The following is a 26,809-nucleotide window of genomic DNA, read 5'->3' as shown; positions in this document are numbered from 1 at the left end:
AACAAAATTTTTGTTTGCTGTGTTCAGACTTCGCTATATCGTTCGAAATTGGAATTCAGGTGCTTTGAGGATATCAGAGACTTGTTTGAACTACACAGTCTTTTACTGCTACCTTTTTAACTGAATTTCAATTTCAAACCAATTACCTTCAAGTTTCAATTTCATCATAGCTTTTAATTTATCTACATTATATTATATGAATGCTATTTGTAAGTTATTTACAAAAACTAATTTTACAGTATTTAATGACAGTACAGTATTGTAATTTTGCAGTACTGTTTTATCAGTTACAGAAAATATTGCAAGTTATTGATTATCATTAATTATAAATTACACTACATTAATTTTAAAATAGTAACTAATGTGAACTATCATTATTTAATATTAATTAACTATTAATTAACTGTTATTATTTAACTTTTATTACTCTACTATAAATTACAGAACTGTAATTTATAGTAAATACTGCACTACGAATTGCAGAACAGGACTGCACTACTGTACAGTTGTTTATTTTATTTGCAGTGCAGTACTTTTTCAGTAAAGTAAACTGTTGTGAACTATAATTGTTGTAATTATTTAACATCAACTAATTATTATTACTATTTAACTATTATTATTGTAAATTACAGTAAACACTGTACTATAAATTCCAGAACATTATTGTACTATTATACTGTTGTTTATTTTATTTACAGTGCAATCATTTTATAGTAAAATACATTATTTTTAATATTATATGCTGTTTATTACGTTTTAGCTACAGTTTTTATCACCCTTCTTTTCTTGCAATCCTTTCTGTGCATGTCGTATAATTTTCCTGCTAGTAGTTCAGTATTTGTTTTTCTACTGACTATGTAGTTATTCTCATTTGCATACTATCCACCGGTAGTTCTGAATTTGAGTATTTAGTATAGCTACATTCTCTTCTTCTTGCTGAAAAACTCCGTAATAATTATTTAGTTTATAAGGTATTTCTCCGCCTTCTTATCATGCTTTCGTGGTGTAGTGGTCAGCACGCTCGGCGTGTGTTCGAAGGGTCCGTGGTTCAAGTCCCGGCGAGGGCATTGCTCATTTTTCATCTCTTCTGCTTCGAAATAACCTAATATCTCTACAAGTTTATTGAAGGAAGTCTTAAAACTCCATCTCTGTATTTCTATTTTGCAGGTAGTAGCAGTTGTGTCCGTGTTTTTCATCTGTGTATCCATCGTGACATTCTGTCTGAAGACTCATCCGAACATGCGAGTGCCCGTCATTGTTAACCGGACAGTGCATCAACCTCCTAATGGTACAACGCTTTGGACGTTGGACAAAACGAAAACCGAAGCCCATGAAGCCTTCTTTTATGTTGAAAGTTTGTGTAATGCATGGTACGTAATTTCTATCGTTTATCTTTATGAATGTATTCTTTCTTTATAATTTTAATTTTTTGTGGACGAAGTCTTTCATGTTATAGTTTCAAATTTTTTGAAACTTTTGCTGTGTTTATTAGGACTTTAAGTTACCAAACTTTTGTTAGAATTATCTTCACCATCCTAGGAGTAATTCATTCTATATAATACAGATGAGATAGTGACATACGAAAGAACTTAAAGAAATAGTTGAAAGAAAAACGAAAGAATGTCGAATGCAATTGTGGCCTCGTGGCCAGGAAAAAGGTATCGAATTTAATATATACTACGCTGTTTTCGTTGGATTCAATGTCTCCATACAGTGGAGTTTTCAGTGGATTTCTGGTTTGCCTCGATCTGGATTGTATATTGACGCTGAAAGAAGCTTTTCACTGCGATGGATTGCTATAAACAAATCGTGGAATCAACTTACTATGTTGCTTACCTTACGCATATTTTATGTACTAATTAAGTAATCTCTAAATGTATAATTTTCAAGATTTCCGCGTTATTAAATTTAAGTTTCGGCATGTTTCGTATAGTTTTTTCGTTTTCAACAGCTACAGATTTTGTACGGTTCCCCTTAGTTTGAATAACCAATTATTTAAAATTTTGTTATCTTGTCTGAATTCATGTCCCCTCGCATCTCTTCGTCAGGAAGCGAATTAATTTAAAGAAAAGTATTTAAACGGGCGAGAGGGAAAGAGAGGTGGAGGAGAGTGTGATTCAGCTAGTATAGCGCCCGTTGCTATTTCATCCTTCCTGCTGTTACTCTGAGTTGCTCATACACCTTCTAGCCGTTTATTAAAGTCTGTCGCCGGTGAAGGTTGCTGAGTCATTCTGTCAGTTTTAAGTCCTCCAGCACTACTCTTTGACATTCAAAGTTATTGTTACATTTTTCTTAAGTTCCCACCGCAAGTAATCGGTGTTATTGTGAGCACAAAGTCCGTGCATTTTTTGTTAAATAGTTTTAATCAAATGCATGTAACATGGTGTATTCTTCACCTGCTTTAAATTGTCCGTTTGAAACAAGATCCAAAGCACCAATAACTAGAAGGGGTAAGCCATGCTAAATTTCTATATGTGAGTGTCTCTCATCGTGCGATAAATACATCAGTGTACCAAAAGAATCAGTGCACACCGTAGACGTTTAGGCCCATTATATTGGAGTGTCCTAAATCTGCTGGTGCAGGTACGCAAAAATGTTAGCAATGTGCCAAAGAACGCGGCAGATCGATGCAGAGGAGTGCTTCTCAATCTTTTTACCGCATGCATCCATTTCACCATTGTTAAAAGATCATTCCGCCTATCCTTTCCCAAATCTGAAAAACACATGTATTTAGATTATTTTTGGAAGTGTTTCATAAATTAAACAACAGAAAGTATAGAAAATATTAGTCAATTTCAAAGCTTGAATAAAAATAGGTCTTGTATTCATAAACTAAAATTAAATACTTAACAGCTAAATAAAACCCTTGCCGCATTGCGCCTTTGAGACTATAAAATTCTTTCCTGTTAGGGAACCCTTGATCTGGAACACAGATTTCATTTTGTAACTGACATTTTCTAACTCTTGTAAATAAAACAGAATTAATTATTACAGAAAAAAAAAATAAAAACCTATGTTTTAAATTTAAGCAAATTAAGTATATAAAATAGCCTTGCGTTAAAAAAATTCCTTACCTATATCCTGTTTTATTGTTGTATCATGACCAGTCTTTCTTGATAATTCGAATATCCAGATACTAACTCTTTAACAAATCACAAAAAAAAATCAGACATTTTTATAAGAATTCAGAAAATTTCTTTCTTTCCCACTATTCAAAAAATTTCTTTTTGCTCAAAACTGAAATATCATTCACATTTTACGAAGCATAAAAGGAATAACTATAAATAATTGATATATATAAATATATTGTAAACAGCTCTTACTTTTAAATAATTCTATTTGTATTATTATTTTTTATGAATATGACCAAGAGTTTTAAATTCGCTGTATTACTTTTTTTTTATTTTTGATTTTAATTATTATTCTGCTTAAGGGGACAGTACACCTTTAACGGAGAGAAAATACGAAATATTTAGCATATGACATTGATACGCCTGGAAAAAAATATCTAGTGGATTTGAAATTAAGTTTAATAATTTTAAAAAAATGTTTTCTAAGACTCCAACAATTCTTGAATTAACAATAAGTCTTGAATTATACTGCTTCCTTGCGCGCAGAATAACTTGCATAAATTCGCCATAATCTGCAGAAAATTAACGCCAAATTAAAGCTATTGATTTAATTATTCATGTGAAGTAAAATCTTTTAATTAGTTCAACTTTTAAATACAAAATTGAGCTTTAATTTTTAAAAAATAATTTTTTGTTAACTTTTTACGTACAATTTTACTGAATTTTTTTTATTTAACGTCTCTTTATAATTGGAGTCTATTTTAATTACTGCCCGATATTTATTTGTGCTGTAAATTTCAATGCTGTATCTTAAACGGTTTCATAGATATCCTGCGCGCAAGTCTGAAAAATAGCGTTTTGAGAAAAAGCTCTTTAAAGTTAATTTGTACTTTTGGAACATAAATTTCAATCATATAGCAATAAAATCACTTTTGGCACGGTAATTTAACACTTAAAATAGTATCTTTTGATATTTATGTAGGTGAAAATAAAATAATTAATAAAATGGCATAAAATACACAACCTAACAGCAGAAATCATTAAACGTAATCGGCCCACCAGCGGCCGAGCGGTAAAGTCGCTGAACACTGGTAGTTCGGTCCGAGGTTCGAATCCCGCGGACGGGCTGGCTGCATGGGCGTTTTTGTGGTTTTCCCCATGTGTAACGTGTATACGAGCCAGTTTCCCTTAGAAAGTCCTCCACGAAGGCATCCCTCCTCTTAGGCAGATAGCCCTAGTGTGCTTTGCCATAATTAAATACACACACACACACACACATTAAACGTAATCTTAAGATGTATGATAATCATCATTACAATAGTAACAGAAGTAATTAATATTATTTACCATATTGCAAAATTTACCTCCACATAATGCTTGTGACAAGAATCTCAAATAAGGTAAAATTTTATGTCACAAAATTTATATATATTCTATAAAATTTTCATATAAACAATTTTTATTCAAAATTTTCTGCTTTCATATACAACACCTTCTTGTTGTTTAATTGTTTCTAATTGTGAAGCGTTACGTAAATGTCTGACTTTGCGATTAGACAAATTCAGTTCTGAAGCATTTTTTTCAGCTTCCTTTATTCGTTGCAAATCACACTTTTTTGCTGCTTCTAGAGAATTTTGTCGCACTCGAAAAGCCAAATTTCCCATGATTTGCAATCTTCCCTCGTTAAATTCTACAACTGCTTCATTTGCAGCTATATGAGCAATTACTTTGCTTGAACTACTTGTCATTGGACAGAATTTCCATATAACAGAATTGAGGGATTCATTGGGATTATGTGTTCGACTACCAAGGCAACGTTTAAGTAAAGTGGGTTCTGACAAGTCTTTAAAAATTTTCTTTATGCTGTTCATTACTGGGGCTGCCATTACATTTTTATGTTTAAAATCTTTCAATTTTGCAGTTGCTTTGGCTTTTTGGTACTTGCACCAAGACACACTTCCTTGTGGGCAAAAATCATGGAGTGGCTCATCATCAGTTGAACGCTTATGGTAATAAATCGCCCAGATAGCTTTCTGCATATCCATAACGCAGTCTTTATTACTTCGTATAGCTTGTCCATAATATAGTTACTTGATCAATAAATTTATCGGTTAAACGCCCTTTTCCACCCAATGATTTACCATCCTCCAGCTTTTTTCCTCTCATAGAGTGCTTCAGTTCTCGTAATCTACTTCCCATTCTTTTCTGTACATGACCTACACGTTCTACTTTATTTTATTCAATATCAGGCCCATAAATATTGCTCTTTTTAAGCTCAAGAAATGGCTTAGTATCACCATCCCCAATATAGTTTATGTACTGAGCGTTAAACTTTACTTCAGAACGAGAAAATATTCGTAACATACCAACAACTTCCATTTTCCCAGCTGATCCAAAATGATTTTTCGCACAGTTAATATCATGTCTCCTTTTTCAATTCTCAAATTCTTTAGCATTTTTATTTTTTTACCCCATTCACACCTTTTACAGTACGACGACAGTACTTCAAGATCTATTACTTTTCCAGTATTTAATACCAATTATACTAGTTATTCCAATTTTCGACGATTGACCTCGAGTTTTCCACGATCCGTCACCACTGATGGTAAGCTGTGACTGTCCTGTCATTTCAATTTCTTGCTTTGCAGCATTTAACATTGATAACTTAGCAACGCCTTTCACACAACGGGCAATATTTTTCAGTGATTTATGGTATGAACATTTCTCGACAGGTGGGGGCAAATCCATTCCACCACAGAAATTCTTCATTCCAGACAGACCTTGGCCAATACATCACATAGCATAAATAAACTTCCTGTTTACCTCAGGCACTTTGATTTTGCTCCCATCATAGGACAATTTCTGAAAGAATTCAGTTTTTTACAACCCACACATTCAATCGTGAACACAGATGATAATCCATGATATAGAGTTTCAAATATATTTATGTCTGAACCACATACTTTGCAACACAAAATACTTGAAATTTCAGAAAATAAAATATCAATTGCTATTATTCTGTATCCCAAACTCTGTGTTTCACTAAAGCTATTATTAAAGCAAGCACTGTTCAACGTTTTAGACGAGGAACTAACACCGTCAGACATTTTAGTCTCATTGACATTTGTGTATTTGTTGCCATAAAACTTACGTTTTTTGGACGCTGTCCTGAAGCACGTTTTTTTAACTTATCCATCAAAAAGCAGAAAGCAGAAATAAAAACAAGGAATTAAAAAACTGAATTCCAGTAAAATATCACAAAACACTGTAAAGAACCCAGTTAAATAATATATATTCGATGAAAATTCAATCACAATTGCGAACAACACAAAAATCAAATTAAAACCTAACCGGAGTATAACTAACGTAGCAAAACACGATGTAAACAAACCGAGAGAAAGTAGGAGATGTAGTGCATGTTTTACATGGTTCTCTTCTTCGGCAATTAATTAGATTAAAAAAATAAGGCTTTGCATGCAACTCCAAAGTTAGGATGAGTGCGATGTGACTTCAAAATGTAAACAAACCGTCATGGCGGCTGACTCAGGGCTTTTAAATCAAAAACCATAAAGTGAGGATCATATTTTCCTTTATAATTCTACAAAAAATTATCGGAGATGTAAAAGTATAGTATCAATTTATTCAGAACAAAATGCTGTACCAAATACAATAAAATTCAAAAAATCGATTTTTTGATCATTTTAAAGGTGTACTGTCCCCTTAAAGAAGAGCATTAACCATAAAGCTTCTTTTAAAACGCTGAATTTTCTGAAAGTACTTTGATGCACTAAAATAACTACATAAAAAAGTACTGTCAGTTATTTTCCAAAATAAGTTAATGAATTGTATATATGAATTCACAGCAAGAAAAAGATAAAAACTGACTATGATAGCGTTATAAGGTATCAGTATCAGTAGTAGGCGCGGCCGAACTCGCCTAACCAAACATCGAAACATAGAATATCTATATGAAAATAATCCGGTGTTAATAATAATTACAAACATAAAAGTGAAGAAATTCTCCTTTTGAATTTTTGCAGGTTGTCAGTAACAAAGCCTTCAGAAAAAAAGCCAATACAAACAAAGTGAATATAATTTTCAGAAACAATTCGTGGTAGTAATTGTTAGCAAACTTGGCGCGTATTCGAGATGTCCGTGGTTCGAGTTCCGGCGAAGGCATTGCTCCTTTTCATCTCTCCTGCTTTGAAATAACGTAATGACTTTACAGTGGCACCCAAGCTAAAAAAGTGGTGGATGATGGTTCTCCACCACCAGGATTTGGCGATTGGGTCCCTTAATCCCAAGTCGCCTTTGAAAAGGGGCAGTATATAAGGTATTTTTCTCCCTCCTTCCCGGATGCCTCCCTAGTGTAACGGTGGCGCACTCGACGCATATTCGAGAAGTTCAGGTTGGAGTTCCGGCGAGAGCGTTGCTAGTAAAAGAACCTAATGGATCTACACTGTAAATATAAAGCAAAATTGTAAGTGTTAATTGCGTTGCAACCACTTTAATACTTCGATGGCCTACTTTCGGACAGAGCTGGGCATTTACACATGTGGTCTTAAACCACATAAATTAATGCTTTGCTGTATCCAAAATCCACTCATAAGGTCCACTACTCATCCTTTTAAAGCATCCACTTATGTGGTCCACCCCTTACCCGGTCACCACATAATCTACTTATGTAGTCTACATATGAAAGCTCCGTATGACCTATGTGTAATTCACTATTCACTTTTCGACCTATTCTCCATTTCGTTTCACGCACATGCGTTAACGCGTGACTAGTCGGGCAAGCCCATCGAAGAATTCCGAAGTTGTTGTCGACACCAGACTTGAAAGGTAGCTTCGTATTGAGCAGAAATGTTATATCATCTTTGGAAGCAGGCGAAAGTCTCAAGGTGACGTCTGTACAGTGGGTGCGATAGAATCTGTTTGAATTGCAGGCGCTGCAATCCCTCTTGTCTTTCGCAACTCGTATGATGACGGGGGTTGTCAGACTGCAGAATATGTAGCCCAAATAGTTCCGGATGAAGGGCAGTCGTGTGCGGAACATTCCAAGCTTTGTCGCATAGTGTTGTGAGTTTATCGTGTTTCTCTGTTCCAAGATGTCAATGAGCACAACGCCTTGGAAATAAAAATAAATATATAAATAAATAAAATAAAAAAAAAGTAATAAAAATGATCATGATGGCCTTTTCCCTCAGATGGAGCCGCCTTCTTGCAACGTAGCGATGTGCTATGGCAGTATTCGAGCTACTAAAGGTTCGTAGGAAAATTTGCTTCCTCTGAACTTTGTGCTTTTGCGTCAGCATCCGCGATACCCAATGCTCACACGTCTTGTGATATTCCAACATCCCGGTTACGATACAGTGCACTCTCGGGAAATGATCAAACCTGTGACGATCTGTCGCTGTTTAATTCAAAGGTTACCAGGAATTATTTCGTTGGCCTTATTTCGATGCTCGTCAACTGATGCGATGCGGAGTTGACGACTACGGGGTTCTCACTAAATGTTGCCGGATTAACTTCTTTCAGTTTCCCCACCCACCATATATATATAGCACACATATAAATACTTACTCTCAAACTCAGTAAAATATGCATAAAATGCTACCTTACTTCCAGTCAACTTCTAAAAATGTCACTTACGATTTAATAAGTAGGTTGTTATAATTTAGTGAATGCATGAAGAATTTTGATTCTTAAATATATAAAAAAAACTATTTAGATTTATTTTTAATTACAGAACTGACATGTATGCAAATAATCTTATATTTATTACACAAACTAAATTTTAAATTGTCTTGAATGAGTAAATTTAACTGTTTAATGAGTTTTTATCTAATATTCATAATTTCCAGTAATAAATATACATATGCTGCAAGAGCTGCAGTTAACATTCACGTATATTGACTTATAAAAATTTAAATCCACATCTTGATAAATACAATTTAATTTATTTAAATATTGCATGTTTAAGTTGATATCTCTTTAGTGTGGAAAAAATCAGCAATCATTTTTAATTTTTGCAATTAAATCTGGAAGACAGTTTTTAACCAAAAGAATTTTTTTATTACAATGAAATGAAAATAATGATTTCCCATTTGTTTCAAGGTTTTCTTTCGAAATTGCTTCTCGATTCTTGGTTAGCCCCAAGAAGATGGAATTCATGACGGCGCCCATCAATATCATCGATTTTATCGCCACAATGTCCTTCTACTCTGATATGTTGCTTCAAAGGCTGGCATCTGACCTTGAGAAAGCGGATATCTTGGATTTCTTCAGCATCATAAGGATTTTTAGGTAAATGGTTTTAAGTTAGTATAAAAAAATAACAAAACTTTTTTCTCTTACACAATCTAAACTCGATCTTCGTGTCTTCTCTAATGCTAGGCCTAAGCTTTCTGAAAGAGGTTTCCGTGGATTCTGTGTTTCGTATAAATTCAGCCATTATTGATTTGCTGTACACCATGCTCACAAGTCTTCATACAGCCTTTGCATACTTTGGCATCTTTAAGTTTCATAAAATTTGCGAACTCAAACTTTTTACATGGTCCGTTTTATAAACATTTTATAGCATCCGTCAGTCCTTTTCTTTATATTTCCAAAACTTTTGTATTTAATATATAACATAAAATGTCTATGATAAAAATTGAATAGGATATTTAATTTCAAAATTCGGAATACTTTACTTAATTTCCAAACCTGTGTCGAGCTGTCGATTAATAAATAAATTAAGATAATTTGGCTGTAATTTTTTTCTCTAATGACTCTGTAGGTTTTATGTTTATTTTAACTAACATTTATTTTAAGTTTAAACTATCTTTCCTGTCAAGCCTTACTTTCCCCTGGAACTGCCAACGCCAGAGTATGTAAATTTTTAGTAGAACGCGCAAGGATTCAAATTATCAACGGAAGTATTCTGAGTTTAATAGAAAGGAAACGAGTTCGAGATGTGCTTTCTTACTTCAAGAGCGCAGAGGTAGTTAGCCAGAAATTGAAGAACCACGCGTTTCGGCCTGTGTGCTTGCCTCGGAGAATCGTTAATCTTTCAACGTGATATTCAGAGTTTGCTGAATTATCAGCGGTATTGTAGAACGCGGTGAGGTCAGTTACGTTTAGAGAGCCTCGTAGTTAGTCTCTTGTTATTATTTCTTTTCAGGTTCTTATTTTTTATTTTAACCGCTGGGTCGGCGTAGTTTGTGAGCGTCAAGAGCACGCATTTGTAATTTCTAAAGTTGAATAAAAAGGGACTTAAACCCTTCGCAGGACTCTGTCTAAATTCCATTTTCAGCTGTCACCACTTGGTTGCGTGCAGGTTGGAGGCGCGCAACTGTACATTGGCGCCTGAACACTTGTCGAACTGAAATGGCCGAAAATCGGAAGGAAGCCGCGGGACAACAACAAGAAATGGCAAGCCAATTGGAAGGATTTGGATACCTGGTCCAGACGTTGAGAGCGTCAATTAAGCCAAACGTCAATTTCGACGGAAAAACTTCGGTGGCGATATTTCTAGAAGGTCTAGAAAATCACTTCCAGCTCTACCCTGTGCCTGAAAGACAAAATGTTGCCATCGCCACATCTGCACTAAGAGGACAGGCCGCGCTATGGTGGAAGAATATAGGCAAATTTTTATTAGGGGAATTTGGAGGCCAGACATATACATTTGAAAATTTCAAAAAATCGTTAGTAAAGGCCTTCCCCATAATGAAAGATCGAGCAAGGCTAGAAGCCGAACTATATAGTTTCTATCAACGGGATATAGAAGAGTTGACGGACTTTATTCTGCGAAAAATTAAGCTGGCGGATATGCTGTATGAGAAGAAACCCGACGCGGAGATTATTGAAATAATCTTACCAAGATTGTTACCTGCTGTTCAAGACTATTTCGAAATTAGAAACCCAAGCACATTGCAGGAGCTCTTCGAATTGGCGGTGAAGTTTCAAAATCGCAGAATAGAGGGAAATGCTAGACGGGCATCGTATTCTTAAAGTACCCGAAGGCAATCTTCAAATGAGCAAACCAGAAATGCAAACCGCTCTTATGGGGGAAAGAGCTATCAAGCTAACTCATCGAACCTCGAAGGTCAAGGCCCAAAAAGGAAATTTGAAAACAAACGTCCGCGTACCCAGAAGGCAGAAGTTGAAAGGAAAGCTTTAAACGAGTAGAGGGGCCTGTGAAAGCGAGGGTCCAGACCCCGGAAGTTTTAAAAAAACCCTCAAAAAGGCATTTAAATACGGTCATCGTAAAAAACTCACATCTACCAATTATACAAGTCCTGGTTGGCGATGTACCAGTAGAAGCCCTCATCGATACAGGAGCAGAAGGTAATTTTATGAGTGAGACATTCTTCAAAAAGAATTTTTACAGGTTACGATTATTTAAAAACAAAAACACAGAAATTATAGCGGCGCAAGGAAAATCCTGTCACTGCATCGAGAAAGTATCATTAAACATACAGGTAAAAAAAAAAAAGCCTCAAGGTATTAATTTTTGTGGTAAAACATCTGCGAAATCCTCTTATTTTAGGTATGGAGTTTTTAAGGGCCGCGAGGACCAAATTGAATTTTCAGGACAGTTCTGTTGTGCTGGAGATGGACCGGAGGGTGGTGAAACCTGTGGAACAACCGCAAGTGGACCTTAGCCATTTGAATGACCATGAAAGTCAAGCCATCCAGCAAGTGGTGAGTAATTTTTCTAACTTGTTTTCAGAAAAGCCTGGTAGCTGTCAAATAGTTACGCATCAGATACAGTTAGCTGCCGAATAACCTTGTAGTACTAAACCGTATCGTTAGGATAAACAAAAAGACCTAATCATCGAAGAACATATTCAGGAAATGTTAAAGAACAAAATAATAACGCCCATAAATAGTGAGTACGCGAGTCCAGTCGTACTATGTAGGAAAGTAACGAGTTTCCTTTCGGATAAAAGGGCTTGGAGGTTTGCTATCGATTACAGAAAATTGAATAGTATTACTAAATTCCCAGTTTACCCTTTGCCGGTTATAGAGGAAATTATTAGAAACATTAAATCTACTAGATACATGACTACTTTGGACTTAACGTCTGGCTACTATCAAATAGCTATGAAACCCGAAGACGTACATAAAACCGCGTTTATGACAAAATCGGGCACTTATGCATTTTTACGCATGCCCTTTGGGTTGTGTGGGGCCCCATCAACATTCCAGAGAGCTATGGACATTGTTCTAAAGCCTGTCCTAGGAAAATCGACTTTAATCTATCTAGATGATATAATTATAACGAGTAGTACGTTGGAACAACATATTAAAGATCTAGAAGAAGTGTTTAAATTATTAAAAGAGGCCGGTCTTACAATTAACGCCTCAAAATGTAAATTCGCAACTAAAGAACTTAAATATCTGGGTTATAAAATTTCGCAAAAGGGTATAGAAACCCAGGATTCAAAAATAAAAGCCATCAAGAATTTCCCACCTTCCAACACCGCCAAGAAACTTTCTTCTTTCCTTGGGCTATGTTCTTATTATCGGTCGTTCATAAAAGATTTTGCGAATATTGTTGAACCCTTGTTAGTAATTAAAAGAAAGAAAAGTAAATTTACGTGGACAGCAGAAGCAAATACCGCATTTGAAAGGTTAAAAGAAGCGCTCATCAATGCCCCTGTTTTGAAATTCCTGGGGGGGAACGAAAACCTGGAAATTGCAGCAGATGCGTCGGACTATGCTGTAGGTGCTGTTCTCATGCAAAATGGCCGTCCTTTGGAATTTTTTAGTAAAACATTGAACCCTACACAAAGGAATTATACAGCTATAGAGAGAGAGACATTAGCCGTATTAATGGCTGTACACAAATTTCGAGTTTATTTCGGCAAAGCGCCAGTAACAGTCTTTTCGGATCATGCGGCTGTTAGTAGACTTTACTCTGGTAAAAACCTAACGCCCAGGTTAATAAGATGGGCTTTAAAACTCCAAGAGTATAATCTAATAATAAAATATAAACCGGGTAAGGAAAACAATGTAGCTGACGCACTTTCTCGTATAAAACTGGACGATGAAGGTAATGAACTTAAATGTGCTGTGTTGACTTCAAAAATTTTAGATTCTAGAGATACAATTATCGCTGAACTGAAAGCTGATCCTGAATTTATCTATCCATCTATGCATATTTGAAAGACCCCGAAAGCTTTGAGCACACAGGTATCGATGCAATAAGAAATAGAGCAGAAAACTATGAAATAATAGATAATTTATTATTTTATACGAAAACAACAAACGAAAATCTCGAGTACAAACCAGTCATCCCAGCCTCGCTTCGATTAAGCATTTTGAAGGAATTACACGACGCGAAAACAGCGTGTCATTTAGGGGTCAGAAAGACTTCAAACAGGGTACGCGAGGCGGTATATTTCCCGCAATTATACAAAATAGTAACTGCGTATGTCAGGTCCTGCAATCAATGTCAGTTAATAAATGATATTAATTACAGCCCGGCCGGGTACTTAAATAGCATTCGCCCTACATTTTCGAATGAAATTTAGGCATAGATCTGCTTGGTCCCTTCCCCCACAGCGAGTTAAATAAAAATCGTTTTCTTTTAGTAATTGTAGATCATTTTTCAAAATGGACAGAATTTGTTCCACTTAAACGCGCGTCAGCCAAAACAGTCGCAGATGCATTCTTACACAGATACATTTTAAAATACGGTGCACCGATAAAAGTCAATAGCGATAACGGTAAACAATTCATTAGTCAAATATTTGAAAACATATGCACTGGACTTGGCATACGCCATATCAAAATGGTTCCGTATAGACCACAGGCAAACATAGCAGAAAGAGTTAATAGAAACATCGTAAAAATAATTCGCAGTTATGTTAGCACACATCACAAGCGCTGGAATGGCTACATAAATGAGTTAGCTTATGCTTTAAGAACGGCAAATCACGATACTACGGGAAAAACTCCAGCAGAATTATTTTTAGGCCGAAAGTTAATTACGCCTTTATATAAATTATTCTTTGTGCAACAAAGAGAGCAAAGTTTAAACAGAAAGATGTGCAAAAACCTATTGATCAGGCGCTTAAAAGCTCGGATCCGGCAAGAAATAAGCTAAAAATATATTACGATAGAAAACGCCGTGAAGCAGATTTTAAAGTTGGGGATAAACTATTGAAGCGGAAATTTTCTTTATCAAGTGCCCCAGACAATTTTACTGCAAAGTTAGCTCCAAAATTTGACGGCCCCTATGTAATTCAGGAAATCAAAGGTGTCGTATTATATCTTAAGAACGAGAGAGCGGAGATCTGTAAAGCAAGTCCCGACCAGGTGAAAAAATACTATAATCCAAATGATTTTGAAATCCTTAAAAGTTTCTTGCAGGAATCAAGTCTAAACGAAGTAGAAGGTCCAGAGATAACAACAACTGTTCCACCACCCAAGAAGCAGAGAACTGAAGAGAGACCTAGCCCTTCTACAAACCGGACGACGGTATCAAAAAGAAAAAAGAAAAACTTTCAAACTCCAGCATTTAAGAAAAACAAGAATACAGATGCACCGCGTAAAAAAACCGTGGTAAAGAGCAAAACACCACCTACAACGGATCGAAGGAGAAATTATACATCAAGGAGAACGCTCCCAGGGCCAGAGAGTCAGGTGCAAACAAGGCCGCCGTTCCGGAAACTAAAAAGATAGCAGGAGGAACGAAAAGACCAGCAACAACAGAAGAAATTCAAGAAGGACTCCAGACCGAAGGACGTCAAGACCAGCCGTCCAAGGGAAAAACGAAAAAGACAGCAACCCGACGATTACTACGCCAAGAGGCCAGCATGCAGAAGACGCAAAAGAAAAACTAATGTGGAGGACACTCGGAGGTCAGTAAGGAGAAGATTGACGTCCATGAAACCTATCACGTGGGAACAGTTCTGCCAGAAAAGAATGACGGAGTTCCAATCATCGAAAACTCAAAGATAAGTTAAAATCTTCTATAAAATTTTTCTTTTGTTCCAAAATGTTATGCGTAAATACGAAGTTCTATGTTTTGACGAAAGTCAATATGTCTCGGTTGAGACTTAGTTTTGTTTTACTTTATTTAGCTGAGGCAAAAGTATTATTTTCTTTAAGTATAAAATCTAAGAACAAGCTGTTTCTGTTGGTCGAAAGACTAATTCTGTTATGTTAAAGCCAAAATTTTGCCGAAGATAAAAATAACTTCGTATTCTTGTATTAATAAGAATTTTAGTTTCAGTGCCGCCAGCTTGGCGAAGAATAAGTAAAGTAAAAATTTATTTTTCTCTTATTCATTTTATGGTAAATTGTAAAAATCATATGTATTAGAAATTTGTATAAAGATGAATGAGGGGAAAGTTAGAATGAATGTGTTTTGTAGGGTTCTCCACCTACACTTGAATTTTAAGAATGTTAAAGTAGCTCATCGAGTTGTAGAATGTCGAGTAAGGTGTGTCTATTTGGTCGTTGAATTCTAACAAATCATGGTGGTTAGGGGAAGTGTTGTAATACTAAAACACGAATATTCCCGTTTGACACCACACACGGTGGAGAGCCAGGGTAAAGCTAAATTAATGTTTGAATACTTGAATGAATGTGAAGTAAGCAGTAACCAAGGAAAATAAATCGTTTAAAAACAAAAATGTATTCAGTGTCAAGAAAGTGTAAATTATAATGTATTTAGAAAGATACTGATACTTATTCCTTCCAGATGCTGGAAGGAAAAGAACAAATTCATTGCTGAAGTCCAGGAAAAGTTGCTGTAAGAAGAGAGATTTAAATAAATATCTACAGAAATTTAGTATACCTTTTGTTACATAAGATTTTTTTTGTGTAAACGAGGCTCTTAAAAGTTAGTTCAGAATTGTAGAAACTTTACAACAGGTCGTTTGTAGGACCTGCTTCCAAGTTTTCCAAATTCTGGCAGCGGCAAATGTAGGGTTTATGTTTATTTTAACTAACATTTATTTTAAGTTTAAACTATCTTTCCTGTCAAGCCTTACTTTCCCCTGGAATTGCCAATGCCAGAGTATGTAAATTTTAGTAGAACGCGCAAGGATTCAAATTGTCAGCGGAAGTATTCTGAGTTAAATAGAAGGGAAACGAGTTCGAAAGTGTGCTTTCGTGCTTCACGAGTGTGGAGGTGGCTAGTTAGAAATTCAAGAACCACGCGTTTCGGCCTGTGTGCTTGCCTCGGCAGTTTGTTAATCGTTCAACGTATATTCAGAAGTTTGCTGAATTATCAGCGGTATCTTAGAACGCGGTGAGTTCAGTTACGTTTAGAGAGCCTCGTAGTTAGTCTCTTGTTATTATTTCTTTTCAGGTTCTTATTTTTTATTTTAACCGCTGGGTCGGCGTAGTTTGTGAGCGTCAAGAGCACGCATTTGTAATTTCTAAAGTTGAATAAAAAGGGACTTAAACCCTTCGCAGGACTCTGTCTAATTTCCAGTTTCAGCTGTCACCACTTGGTTGCGTGCAGGTTGGAGGCGCGCAACTGTACAACTCTATGATATGATTTTGTGATTTGCTGGACTAAAACTTTCTTTAGTTTGTAAATAAAGTTTATGATATTTAGTTTTATGATCGATTTCATATTTTGTAAAACTTTAACGAATTTTTGATTAACAAACTCAACGATTTAAAAGCGAGCAATGGCAACGTTGAACAGAAAAAAAAAAAAAAAAAACATTTTTATCTCCAGTGCGTGAGACTGTGTATCAGAAAATCTTAAGATATGCTCATTTTAAAATTATTTTGCGACACTGCTGTTGAACTAAACTTTATGGTTTACGTGCGAAGAACATGATATTTAATAAATAAAAGTAACACACAAAATGTTAAAAAAAGGCCCCTTTGGACGTAATTTAAAATCTGAAACCTTTCAAATTTTTGTTTAATTTTAATTCATGCAAATAATGTAATAAGTGTGCTGTTTGTAATATAGTGAATGAAGTCTGCCAGTACTTTCTGGAACAATAAAATATACTTATATTGGTCAATAATATTTTTAACGATAATCTGCAAAGAAATACTGGTTGGTTAATTTATTAAAATCAGACACCTTTCTCTAAACTGATACACCCTCTGTCCCATAATATTAGTAACTTGTAAGTTTGCTGCAGCGCAAAACTGCGAAGCCCTCAATGAAATCCATTGTTTCATGACATCCGTTATTTGTTTTAAATACATCTTTTAAATTTTTAGGATAACCTAATTTTTATGAATTATAACTATTTTTGTAATTTCATCTGATCAAAATCAATTGTTTTATTTCAGTTGAATATGAACGCATCGTAAAAGTAAGATAAAAACAAGAGAATTTTCTGGCAAAGCACGACTTGAGATTGTCCAATTTTTTATGCATTAAAAAAAAAAGGAAAATCGCTGAAAAGGGCAATTGCGTTAGCTGCAAAACAATTTAAGTGCAACAGAACGGCCATATCAAGAACTTGGAAGCATACTTCCGAAAATAATTGTCACAATGAAGCTTGATTCTTTGAAAAACCAAAACTGTGGACATAAATGCAATTGTTACGGACAAAAACTTAAAAAATAACATATGTTCCTCTTAGTAGCATGCGATAATATTTCTCTCGAAACACTGAAAAATGCGTATCTGCGACTTCAAGAAGTTATGCTGGAAGCAATGAAGAATGATGGCTCCAATAATTTTTAGGTATTTTCTTCCACCTTCCAGCAAGCTTTTGTGTTGTAATTGTAACACACTCGGCGCGTATTTCGAGAGGTCCAAGTTCGAGTCCCGGTGAGGAAACTACTCATTTTCCATGCACTCCTGCTTCAAATAAATCCTAATGACGGTATAGGGGTGCTTGAACAGAAAAGTATGTACAGACATTAGCTTATTTGGAAGCAGGAGCGATAAAAAATGAGCAATGCCTTCGTCGGGACTCAAACGTCCTACCGCTCAAATACGCGCCGAGCGTGCTGACCATTACACCACGACGGCATGTTAACAAGGTAGTATAAATACCTTATATACTTTCCTTTTATAGGGCCACTGAGGATAAGAGGACCCAATCGCGGCGGTGGAGAATCATCATCCAGCACCTCTCTTACTTCGAGCGCCACTGAACGCACATTAGGTTATTTGGAAGCAAAAGAGATCAAAAATGCGCAATGACCTTGACTACGCGCCGAGCGTGCTGACCATTACACCATGAAGATATGCTAAGAAGGTGGAAAAAATACCTTATAGGTGGTGGACGATAATTCATCACCATCAGGATTTCGCCACTGGGTTCCTCCATCCCCTTCCCCCATTTAAAAAGGGGGAATATAGAAGGTATTGTGTCCCTTCTTCCAGCATACCTTCGTGGTTTAACGGTAGCATAGTCGGAACGTAATCGAGAGATCCACGTCCGAGTGCCAGCGAGGTCATTGCTCATTTTTCACGTCTCCCGCATAAAAAAACCTAATGACTCCTGTAAAACAAAACTTTCCAGCCCAGAGATCCTATCTGCATGTTAAAATCCGGAAACAATTTGAACACTTGATCTATCTTAATTTAATCTAGTTTTTTTTACAATAAATGTCGCGTTCTATATTTATTTTCTTTTGCTACTATTATTATGGGACAAGTTCATCAACTGCTACTATTATTATGGGGCAAGAGAAATACTTACTTATCTATTTACTTCAGAATTGCAAAATTTTGCTCTTCAGTTTGGCTTCTGAATATTACTCTTAACATTGAAATGAAATTATGTAGGAAACTTTTTGTCGTGCATTTTGTATTCTATTTTTTATTTCCTTTTTGCGAACTACAAAGGAAGTGAAAAATAGATTTGATTTTGGTTGTAATCGGCCGCACCAAAAGTATATATATATATATTTATATATAAAGTGGTGGCCAAAATCGTGGACACTTTTGGAAATTTTTATGTGTTTGAACTTTGTATGCTTATGGAAAACGCTACGTTTCATGAAGGCGACCAATACCATCTGCTGACATGCATGACCAAATCATAACACTAACTGGGTTCTTCACAGTTGCTTGAATGCAATCAGGATGTAGGTCTTCTCCTATTCTACGTCTTACATATTTTCGCTTATCACTACCGAATAACGATATCTTAGTTTCATCACTCCATATAACTTGTGACCACTGATCATCTGTCCAATTAATGTGTTCTTTTGGTCACTGTAGTCTTTTTTTTTTTTTTTTTTTTTTTTTTTTTTTCGTTGCTGAAAATTAAGATTAGGCTTTTTTCGTGGAATTCTACCACTCAGTCCAACATCTGTTAATCTTCTTCTGATTGTTCGTGAACTGACAGAAACACCAGCATATTCAGATCACTTCTGATGACCGCTGATGACATTTTTCTATCTTAGAGACATAGTCCTTTTAATTCTTTTGTCATCAATAGATGTGGTGCACCTTTTTCGGCCTTTTCCTTCTTTGTTTTTTATTGAATTTGTCTCCTGATATCGTAAACAAAACTTTCGGACTCCAGATGTAGTCATTGAACCACCCACCTGTCTTGCAATTTCAGCATAATAAAAACCACTTTCTCGTAACACAATAATATTACATCTCTTTCTAGGTGTCCAATCTACTCTTTTATTTGATGTCATTGCTTCTTGACTAAATATTAAAAATTTTTACAAAAATTCCTACTTGTAATTGCAGTGTATAAGAAACAGTTCCTCCTTCTACAGAACAAAGCAAAATAATGAATTGTTTCAAGTGTAAACATGATTTCAGCTTCTACTGGCAGTTACTAACATTTGATTGGTTCTCAGAACAAGAACAGTGATTGGCCAGGAAAGCTAGACATTACAAACCACTTCATAACTGTGTTTTTTTATTTATATTAAAGTACATCTTTTTTTGTATTGCAAATAAATGATTTTTGTGTTTTGTATTGAATTCAGTAATAAATTATCTTTAAAATGATATATACAAGTTTGCATTTTGCGAAACGTAACATTTTCTATAAGCATATAAAGTTCAAAAACATAAAAATTTCCAAAAGTGTCCACAATTTTGGCGATCACTGTATATCAACTCTGTTACTCGGCTCAGTGAACTCAGTTTTTCTATTCTTATATGTTGGTAAATTGCGCATATTTTGCTTTAAGAATGATTGAATTACATTGTTCTTATCTTCCGGTTAAGATTTTTATGCCTTTAGTGCATGCAGACTAGTCTAAATCTGCATGCACGATTTGTAGAATTATCGACAATTTAAATGTTTAAGTGCAGCTAAGCCTATTTATTTTTACCATAGCAGCCATATTTGAAACTTAGCAGAGTAGTAGATTTGTTGTCAATCTAAAGAAACTAAGCTGCGCAACAACAAAGATAACGCCTTGCTTTGTTATTGCGAATTAAATCATATTTAATCCTTTCTGGAATTCATTCGACGAAATAAGTGTTTAAGATTTACTTCGTAATTTTTATTATTGATATTTTGAGTTTCTTTGTAAAGAAATACTGAATCGTTTCTGAAAAACTGTTCCTTATTTTTTTTTTTTTTTTTTTGTTTGTTTATATTCTTTTATACATCGTTTTATATTTATTACAGTATTTGAATAGAACATGTGACAACGATTAGATAATTCTTCAGATGATATAATTTTTGTGCATTCTCAGTTATAAAATGAATGAGATATAATGCTGTTAAGAAAACCTAGCGCCAGAGTGTCAAGAAAAAATGCGTATAATTTAATGTGGTGTGCACATCAGATTTTCATAATATAATTATGGAGAATAAAAATTATTTTGGATAATTATTTAAAATTTTGTAATCATGCTAAGATATTTAAGTAAAGAATACTTTTGTAATTCTTGCTTATTTGTAAATACGCGACTTCTGTGATGATTAAAGAAGAAATTAAATCTCAGCATAATCTCTATCCATGGATATTTATGTTTTCATCGACTTTCAGCGAACAAAGAGAAGAATATTCTTTGATCGGATGTTAGATGTTAGGAATTTGCCTGAATAGGAATATAAAAATCTCTAAAAGAGCAGGTGGAGAATCAAAAAGATTCGGTTCGCTTTAGCTGCTGACTATGAAGTAAATCAATAAACTAAAGACTGCAAAGATATTTTTAGATCTTAAAACTCTATACCAAGCAGGGGAAAGGTACTTTGAGTTTCAACATCCTATTGAAAAGAATCAAAACAAGCTTAAAAAATACCATCGATTTTGAAATATGATATTCTTCCAATCAAAATAACATAAAAACTTTGAAGAAGTCTCAAAATATGTTCATCCAAAGCGAGTTGGAAAGATTTCTTTCAGTTCTAGGAAATGTTCTCAACATTTCTCAATGACAGAAATTTGATGGAAGACATACTCGTGTCAAGGGATCTAAAGAAAAATATCTTTCGGTACTGAATGAAAAAGTTGTTAAAAGAAAAGAAAATATTTTTTTTTTCTGTGTATCTTTTTACATTTTGTCAGATGATATGCTAGCAGCATTAACCAGGATATATTTCGAAGCTTAATTGCTAAGAAAATTACATTTTTAAAAATCCTTTTAAGTTTTGAAGACAGCAAATGATATCTCCATCAGGTTTTGATATTTTGTCTAAGATTTAAAATTTAGCAGTAGTTTTTATTATGCTTTCATTTAAGTTTAGCAATGAATTTTTATGACTAATTTATCAGAAATGTTTTATGGGCTTCAAATTGTATACGTCCTGCGATGTTTGATTATATGGCGCGCAGATTGATGTGTTAAAAAAGTTTCTTTATGGTAATGTTGAAATGAAACAAATTTCAAAACTTCCAATAGCATTTATACGTAGAAGTTGAAAGATTCCTATCTTTTAATTTACAGCTAAAGTTGAGAATTCTTAAGAACTGATAAGCGAATAATCGCTTTAGTTCGGTAGACAGAGAACAGATACTCAAGAAGGGTTAAAGACTTTTATTATTCCAAATAAAGTTTACAGAAGACTCGTTCTTGGAGTTTACAATAAAACCTCCACTCGGGCTTGAACTCAGGAAACTAAGAAATAAAACTTAACTAATCCTAACTAAAAAGATATAGCCGAAGCTATCAAGATTCTAATAGTGTTGACCCCTTAACGCTAACTAACGGCGAAGCTATCAAAGGCCGAAAGAACGCCCGGGCGTAATAATAGTTTACGAGAGAGTAGCCTAAAAGAAAAACGCGTGCTGCTCAGAAACTCTGGCTCTCTGACGAAGTCAATAGAACTTCACAGTTAAATACCTCTTCTCCTCATTTGCATTTGACCGCGATTCTGAAAATACGTTCTGGCCGGAAGTTGTAAGCTGAAATTCAGAGAGGACAGGAAAATAACTTTTAACTAAAAATTAACAGTTAGATAAATTAAGATAAACCTTACAAAGTCATTTAAATATGTCAGAAATTCTGTTTGAAGCATCATATTCTTTTATATATTTTTGGCCTTTCTAAGGATAGTTGCCTTTGGATAAGGTTGCCTTACACTGATTTTGATACTAATAAACTATTAACTAAAGATCGAGTTGAAAATGATTATTCGGCCTTGACAACCCTCAACCAACTGCAGAAAAGGTCCATATGACTTTAACATAAAGTAATAAAAATATATTGCTGGTTCAAAACGAATACTTTGTGTTAATCTCAAAGTCGAGTTACTTGTCTACAAATCTTGGCCATTTTCTTGTAGTGTTTTTCACGACAATGACTTAGAAAATCCGAAGCCAATTTTTTTAGAATGTTTTGTAATTATAAGCCGTTTTCTATAAACTATACAAGAGATCTTCCACAGAATTCTATAAATGTATATACACTCTTAGACAAAAAAAAAAAAAGAAAAAAAAAAAAAAAAAAAGACGCACCAAGAAGGAGTTATCCGAATGGGACGGTCTGATATGAAGTGTTTGTAAGTTTGGTAGAAAGCTTTTTTATGATATCCTTGCTTCTATGGTGTAAAGAAGAAGAATGGTGGCAGACGAATGGAAAGTGAGAGCTGGCGCGATGTTGATCGCATTGAAGCAGGATAGTTAATGAAAATGTCACTCTTTTCTTTGCTTCGATTATTGGTAAATATTTGTATGTTGAAACAATTACATAAATATCAAATAGTTCTCCGAAGATTTGTGCCCGGTCGACCAAAGACTACCATCCCTTCTGAAGATCAGTACATACTAGCTAAGCAGAATGAACGAGTGACTTCAATAACTGTTACATCCACGGCTGTATCGTCATTTGGTAAAGAAGGACCATATATCAAACTAACAAATGTTGGTGTTCACCTAATATCACATTCTAGAAAGGCAAGGTTAAACTTGTGTCATCAACATCTCGATTGACGCAACATCATGTTCACAGACGAGTCCAGATTTGTCCTGGAATCCGATGATAAGCGTGTAACGGTCTGCAGATCTTTAAAGATGTTTCTGTAATCGGATGAAGTCCTATTCCCCATTGTGAGACTCTAAGCTGAGACAGTCTTGATTTTCTCGTTATGGATGATAATTCCCGTCTCCATCGAGCTAACATCATTAACAAGTTCCTGAAGACTGATGGAATTTCTCGTTTGGAGTGGCTGCCATATTCACTGAACTTAATCTTATTGAAAAATCCTTGAGATGCCCTTGGGCGTTCTGTCTCTGCACGTGTACTTCCTCCAGCCAATCTCAATCGATTGGAACTGGCTCATGGATGAATGATTATTTCTAGTATCTGCAATTGGTAATAAATTCATTGAGAGCACGGGTATTCGTTAAACAAATTACGTGAAGGTATCTAATTATACATACTTACCTATTATTTCATCTAAATATTTCAATTGCATATCCGATTATCTCATCGTCGTCTTGAGAGAGTATATCGAGAACAGGAATTGCATAGATTCAACCAGTCTCAGATATCCTCTTCAGTGTTGTAGTTATAAAGAGGTGATCTTCTAAGGCGGCACATTTTTGGGCGACAGTTTTGGTGTGTAAATTATTCTAAATGGATTAGTCATGTGAATCGTTAAGGTATAAGGTACTCGTATTTCCTTTTTTCTTTTCTGTATGCCTTCGTTGTGCAACAGCAACACAAACGGCGCGTATTCCAGAGGTCCAGGCTCGAGTTTCGGCGAGGACATTGAACATTTTTCACATCTCCTACTTAAAAATAACCTAATGTTTCTATGAATGTCGCCTGAACTAAAATGTGGTGGAAAAGAATTCGTCACCACCAGCATTTTGCGATTTGGGTCCCCTAATCCCCAATCCCCCTTTGAAAGTCGGATTATATAATGTATTTTCTCTCTCCTTCCAGCATGCCTTCGTGGTATAACGGTAGCACACTCGGCGCATATTCGAGCGTTCCGAGTTCGAGTCCGGCGATAGCGTTACTCATTTTTCATACCTTCCTCTTCAAAATAACCTAATAACTCTGAAAGGCAGGTTAAGAATAATGAAATATTGCCATACGAAATGAAATTGAGGAAAAAAAATAGTTCTTACTCTAGATAAAGTATTCAAAGAAATCACCGCAAAATTTTGACATACATTTGTAACATCCTTTTTTAATTCTGTCGAAACTTTTGAATTGAAATTGCAAATATTTAGTAAAATATGATCATGGCGACATTAATAAGAAAATATATCTTGTCAAGGAAGAGGTACTTCAGGGTTTATTTCCGTTATTGCTAGGAGAAATGAAACAGAAAGATGAAAGGGCGGTACGTCTGAATCTTTGCAGTTCAACTTAAAACGCAGTCTTCAGAACAAAACCCAAAATATTGTAATATTGATACAAACGTTCCTCACTTTTGTTGTAAGTATTGCTAGTTGTGAGAAGAGTTTTCTACATGAAAATGAGTTAAGAAATATTTAACACCTACAAATGTTTATTTTGCATGTAAGAAAATCTCTGTAACTGACTACTTAATGTTTCTGGTTATAGAGAAGTGTCTATCTAATAAAATAGTTGCACGTTAAGGACCTGCAGAATATTTCTGGTTATAGAGGAGCGTCTATCTAATACAATAGGTGCAAGTTAAGGAACTACACAATGTTTCTGGTTATAGAGGAGCGCCTACCTAATACAATAGGTGCAAGGTGAGGAGCTGCACAATATTTCTGACGCATTCTCACTGCTCTAAATGATGAACATCAGCTGAAATACAATTGAGGAGCTAGAGAATGTTTCTGGTTATAGACGAGTGTCTATCTAATAAAATAGGTGCAAGTTGAGTAGCTGCACAATGTTTCTAGCTACAGAGGAACGTCTATCTAATACAATTAACTGGAGCATCCATTATACCTCTACAATGTTACGATAATTTTGCGAATAAAAAAACAAGCAAAATAATATTATAACTTTAAACTGTTGGGGTTAACTTTTTTCCCTTCATAAATAAAGGCAGAGTTATTATTTACTTGCCTATATGACATTTTGACATATCTTTTTAGTGTTTGTTTCTATGTCAAAAGAGACGGCAGGTTAGGAGACCGCACCAGACACAAACTCAGGGACCGCCCCGGGTAGAAAAGCTCTAGCTACGCCACTGTTCTTGCTCACTTACACTAACCTTCTCCAAACATATAACTAAATCAAAAATGTCGGCTACGGAAGCTGGTCTGTTTTAAAATCAAAAGAAGTTCCGTTACTTGTCTCATCATCTACGAACATAGTCACAGGCCACAAATTTATGCCAGCAGCGATGTAAAGTAATGTCAGTTTAAGCGAGAGGCAAAGTAAATATGGGTTCTTTGTTTTTACTGCTTGTTGTTTGTTTCTGAGGATCATAGACACTATCATCAAAGTTAACATGTCGATACATAAAAAGAGATCGGTGGTTTATATTCTGGATAATTCCCTGGTTCACTGAAGGGAAGAAACACGAATTATTTCAATATTCAGATTGTTAGCTTATTACACATTTTTTACAATCTCATAGGTCTAAATTTCGAGTTTAAATTTAGACTTCCAAAATTTCCTTTATTTTGATACTACCGGTTAATCTGGTTCAGGTTATAGCAGATTTTACTGGAACCAAATTCTTAAAATATCAGATTCAGTTTATAGAAAACTGGACTAAGAATTCTAAACTAGTTCCCTTGCTTTAATCTTGTATATAATGTCTTTCATATATTTTATCTCATAAGCCTAAATTTCGAATTCAAATTTAGACCTTCAAAATTGCTTTTATACCTGTTAATCTGGCTGAAGTTATAAGAGATTTACTGAAACCGAATTATCCTGGTTTGGTTTATTTAATTACGGCAAAGCACACTAGGGCTATCTGCCTAAGGGAAGGGATGCCTTCGTGGAGGACTTTCTAAGGGGAACTGGCTTGTATATACGTTACACATGGGGAAAACCACGAAAACACCCATGCAGCCAGCCCGTTCGCGGGATTCGAACCTCGGACCGACCTACCAGTGTTCAGCGACTCTACCGCTCGGCCGCTGGTGGACCCGAATTATCCTGAAAATATCAGATTCAGTTTATGGAATACATTATTTCTTTGGTCTTTTACTTAGAATGTGGCGTTATGTGTATTGTCTTATATTATTTTCTGTTTCAAATAACCACGGTAGTTCTAGAAAGCAGTTAACGTATTCATATATAAAAGGAAATACTATGCATAAATTATTTTTTCTATAATTCGATATTTTATAAAATCCATTAACGACATCATTCAAAATTAACTATTTAAATATGATGTTCTTATTTCAAAAATATCTGATGTGAACAACACACGGCTTCCTTAGACGGCCTATTAAATTACTCACATTTTTTGCTACATTTCGTTTAAACTTAT

The 26,809-nt window shown here is 35.0% G+C and overlaps 1 protein-coding gene across 8 annotated transcripts in view; it reads left to right on the top strand.

Annotated features, from left to right (window-relative positions):
* The window catches only part of LOC118197630 (potassium voltage-gated channel protein Shaw-like), an 834,105-nt gene that overhangs the window by 736,688 nt on the left and 70,608 nt on the right, over nucleotides 1-26,809 (top strand). For all 8 annotated transcript variants that reach the window (XM_085813378.1, XM_085813379.1, XM_085813380.1 and 5 more), the window contains 2 exons: nucleotides 1,172-1,370; nucleotides 9,189-9,377. In XM_085813378.1, the coding sequence (XP_085669504.1) occupies nucleotides 1,172-1,370; nucleotides 9,189-9,377 (388 nt within the window). The remainder of the gene's footprint in view (nucleotides 1-1,171; nucleotides 1,371-9,188; nucleotides 9,378-26,809) is intronic.

Source organism: Stegodyphus dumicola, chromosome 3 (assembly GCF_044657685.1).
Source record: "Stegodyphus dumicola isolate Sdum_Otavi_A_Nest chromosome 3, ASM4465768v1".
Classification (NCBI taxonomy): Eukaryota; Metazoa; Arthropoda; class Arachnida; order Araneae; family Eresidae; genus Stegodyphus; species Stegodyphus dumicola.
The sequence above is the reverse complement of the archived record's forward strand: the minus strand, read 5'-3'. Positions and strand labels throughout refer to the sequence as shown.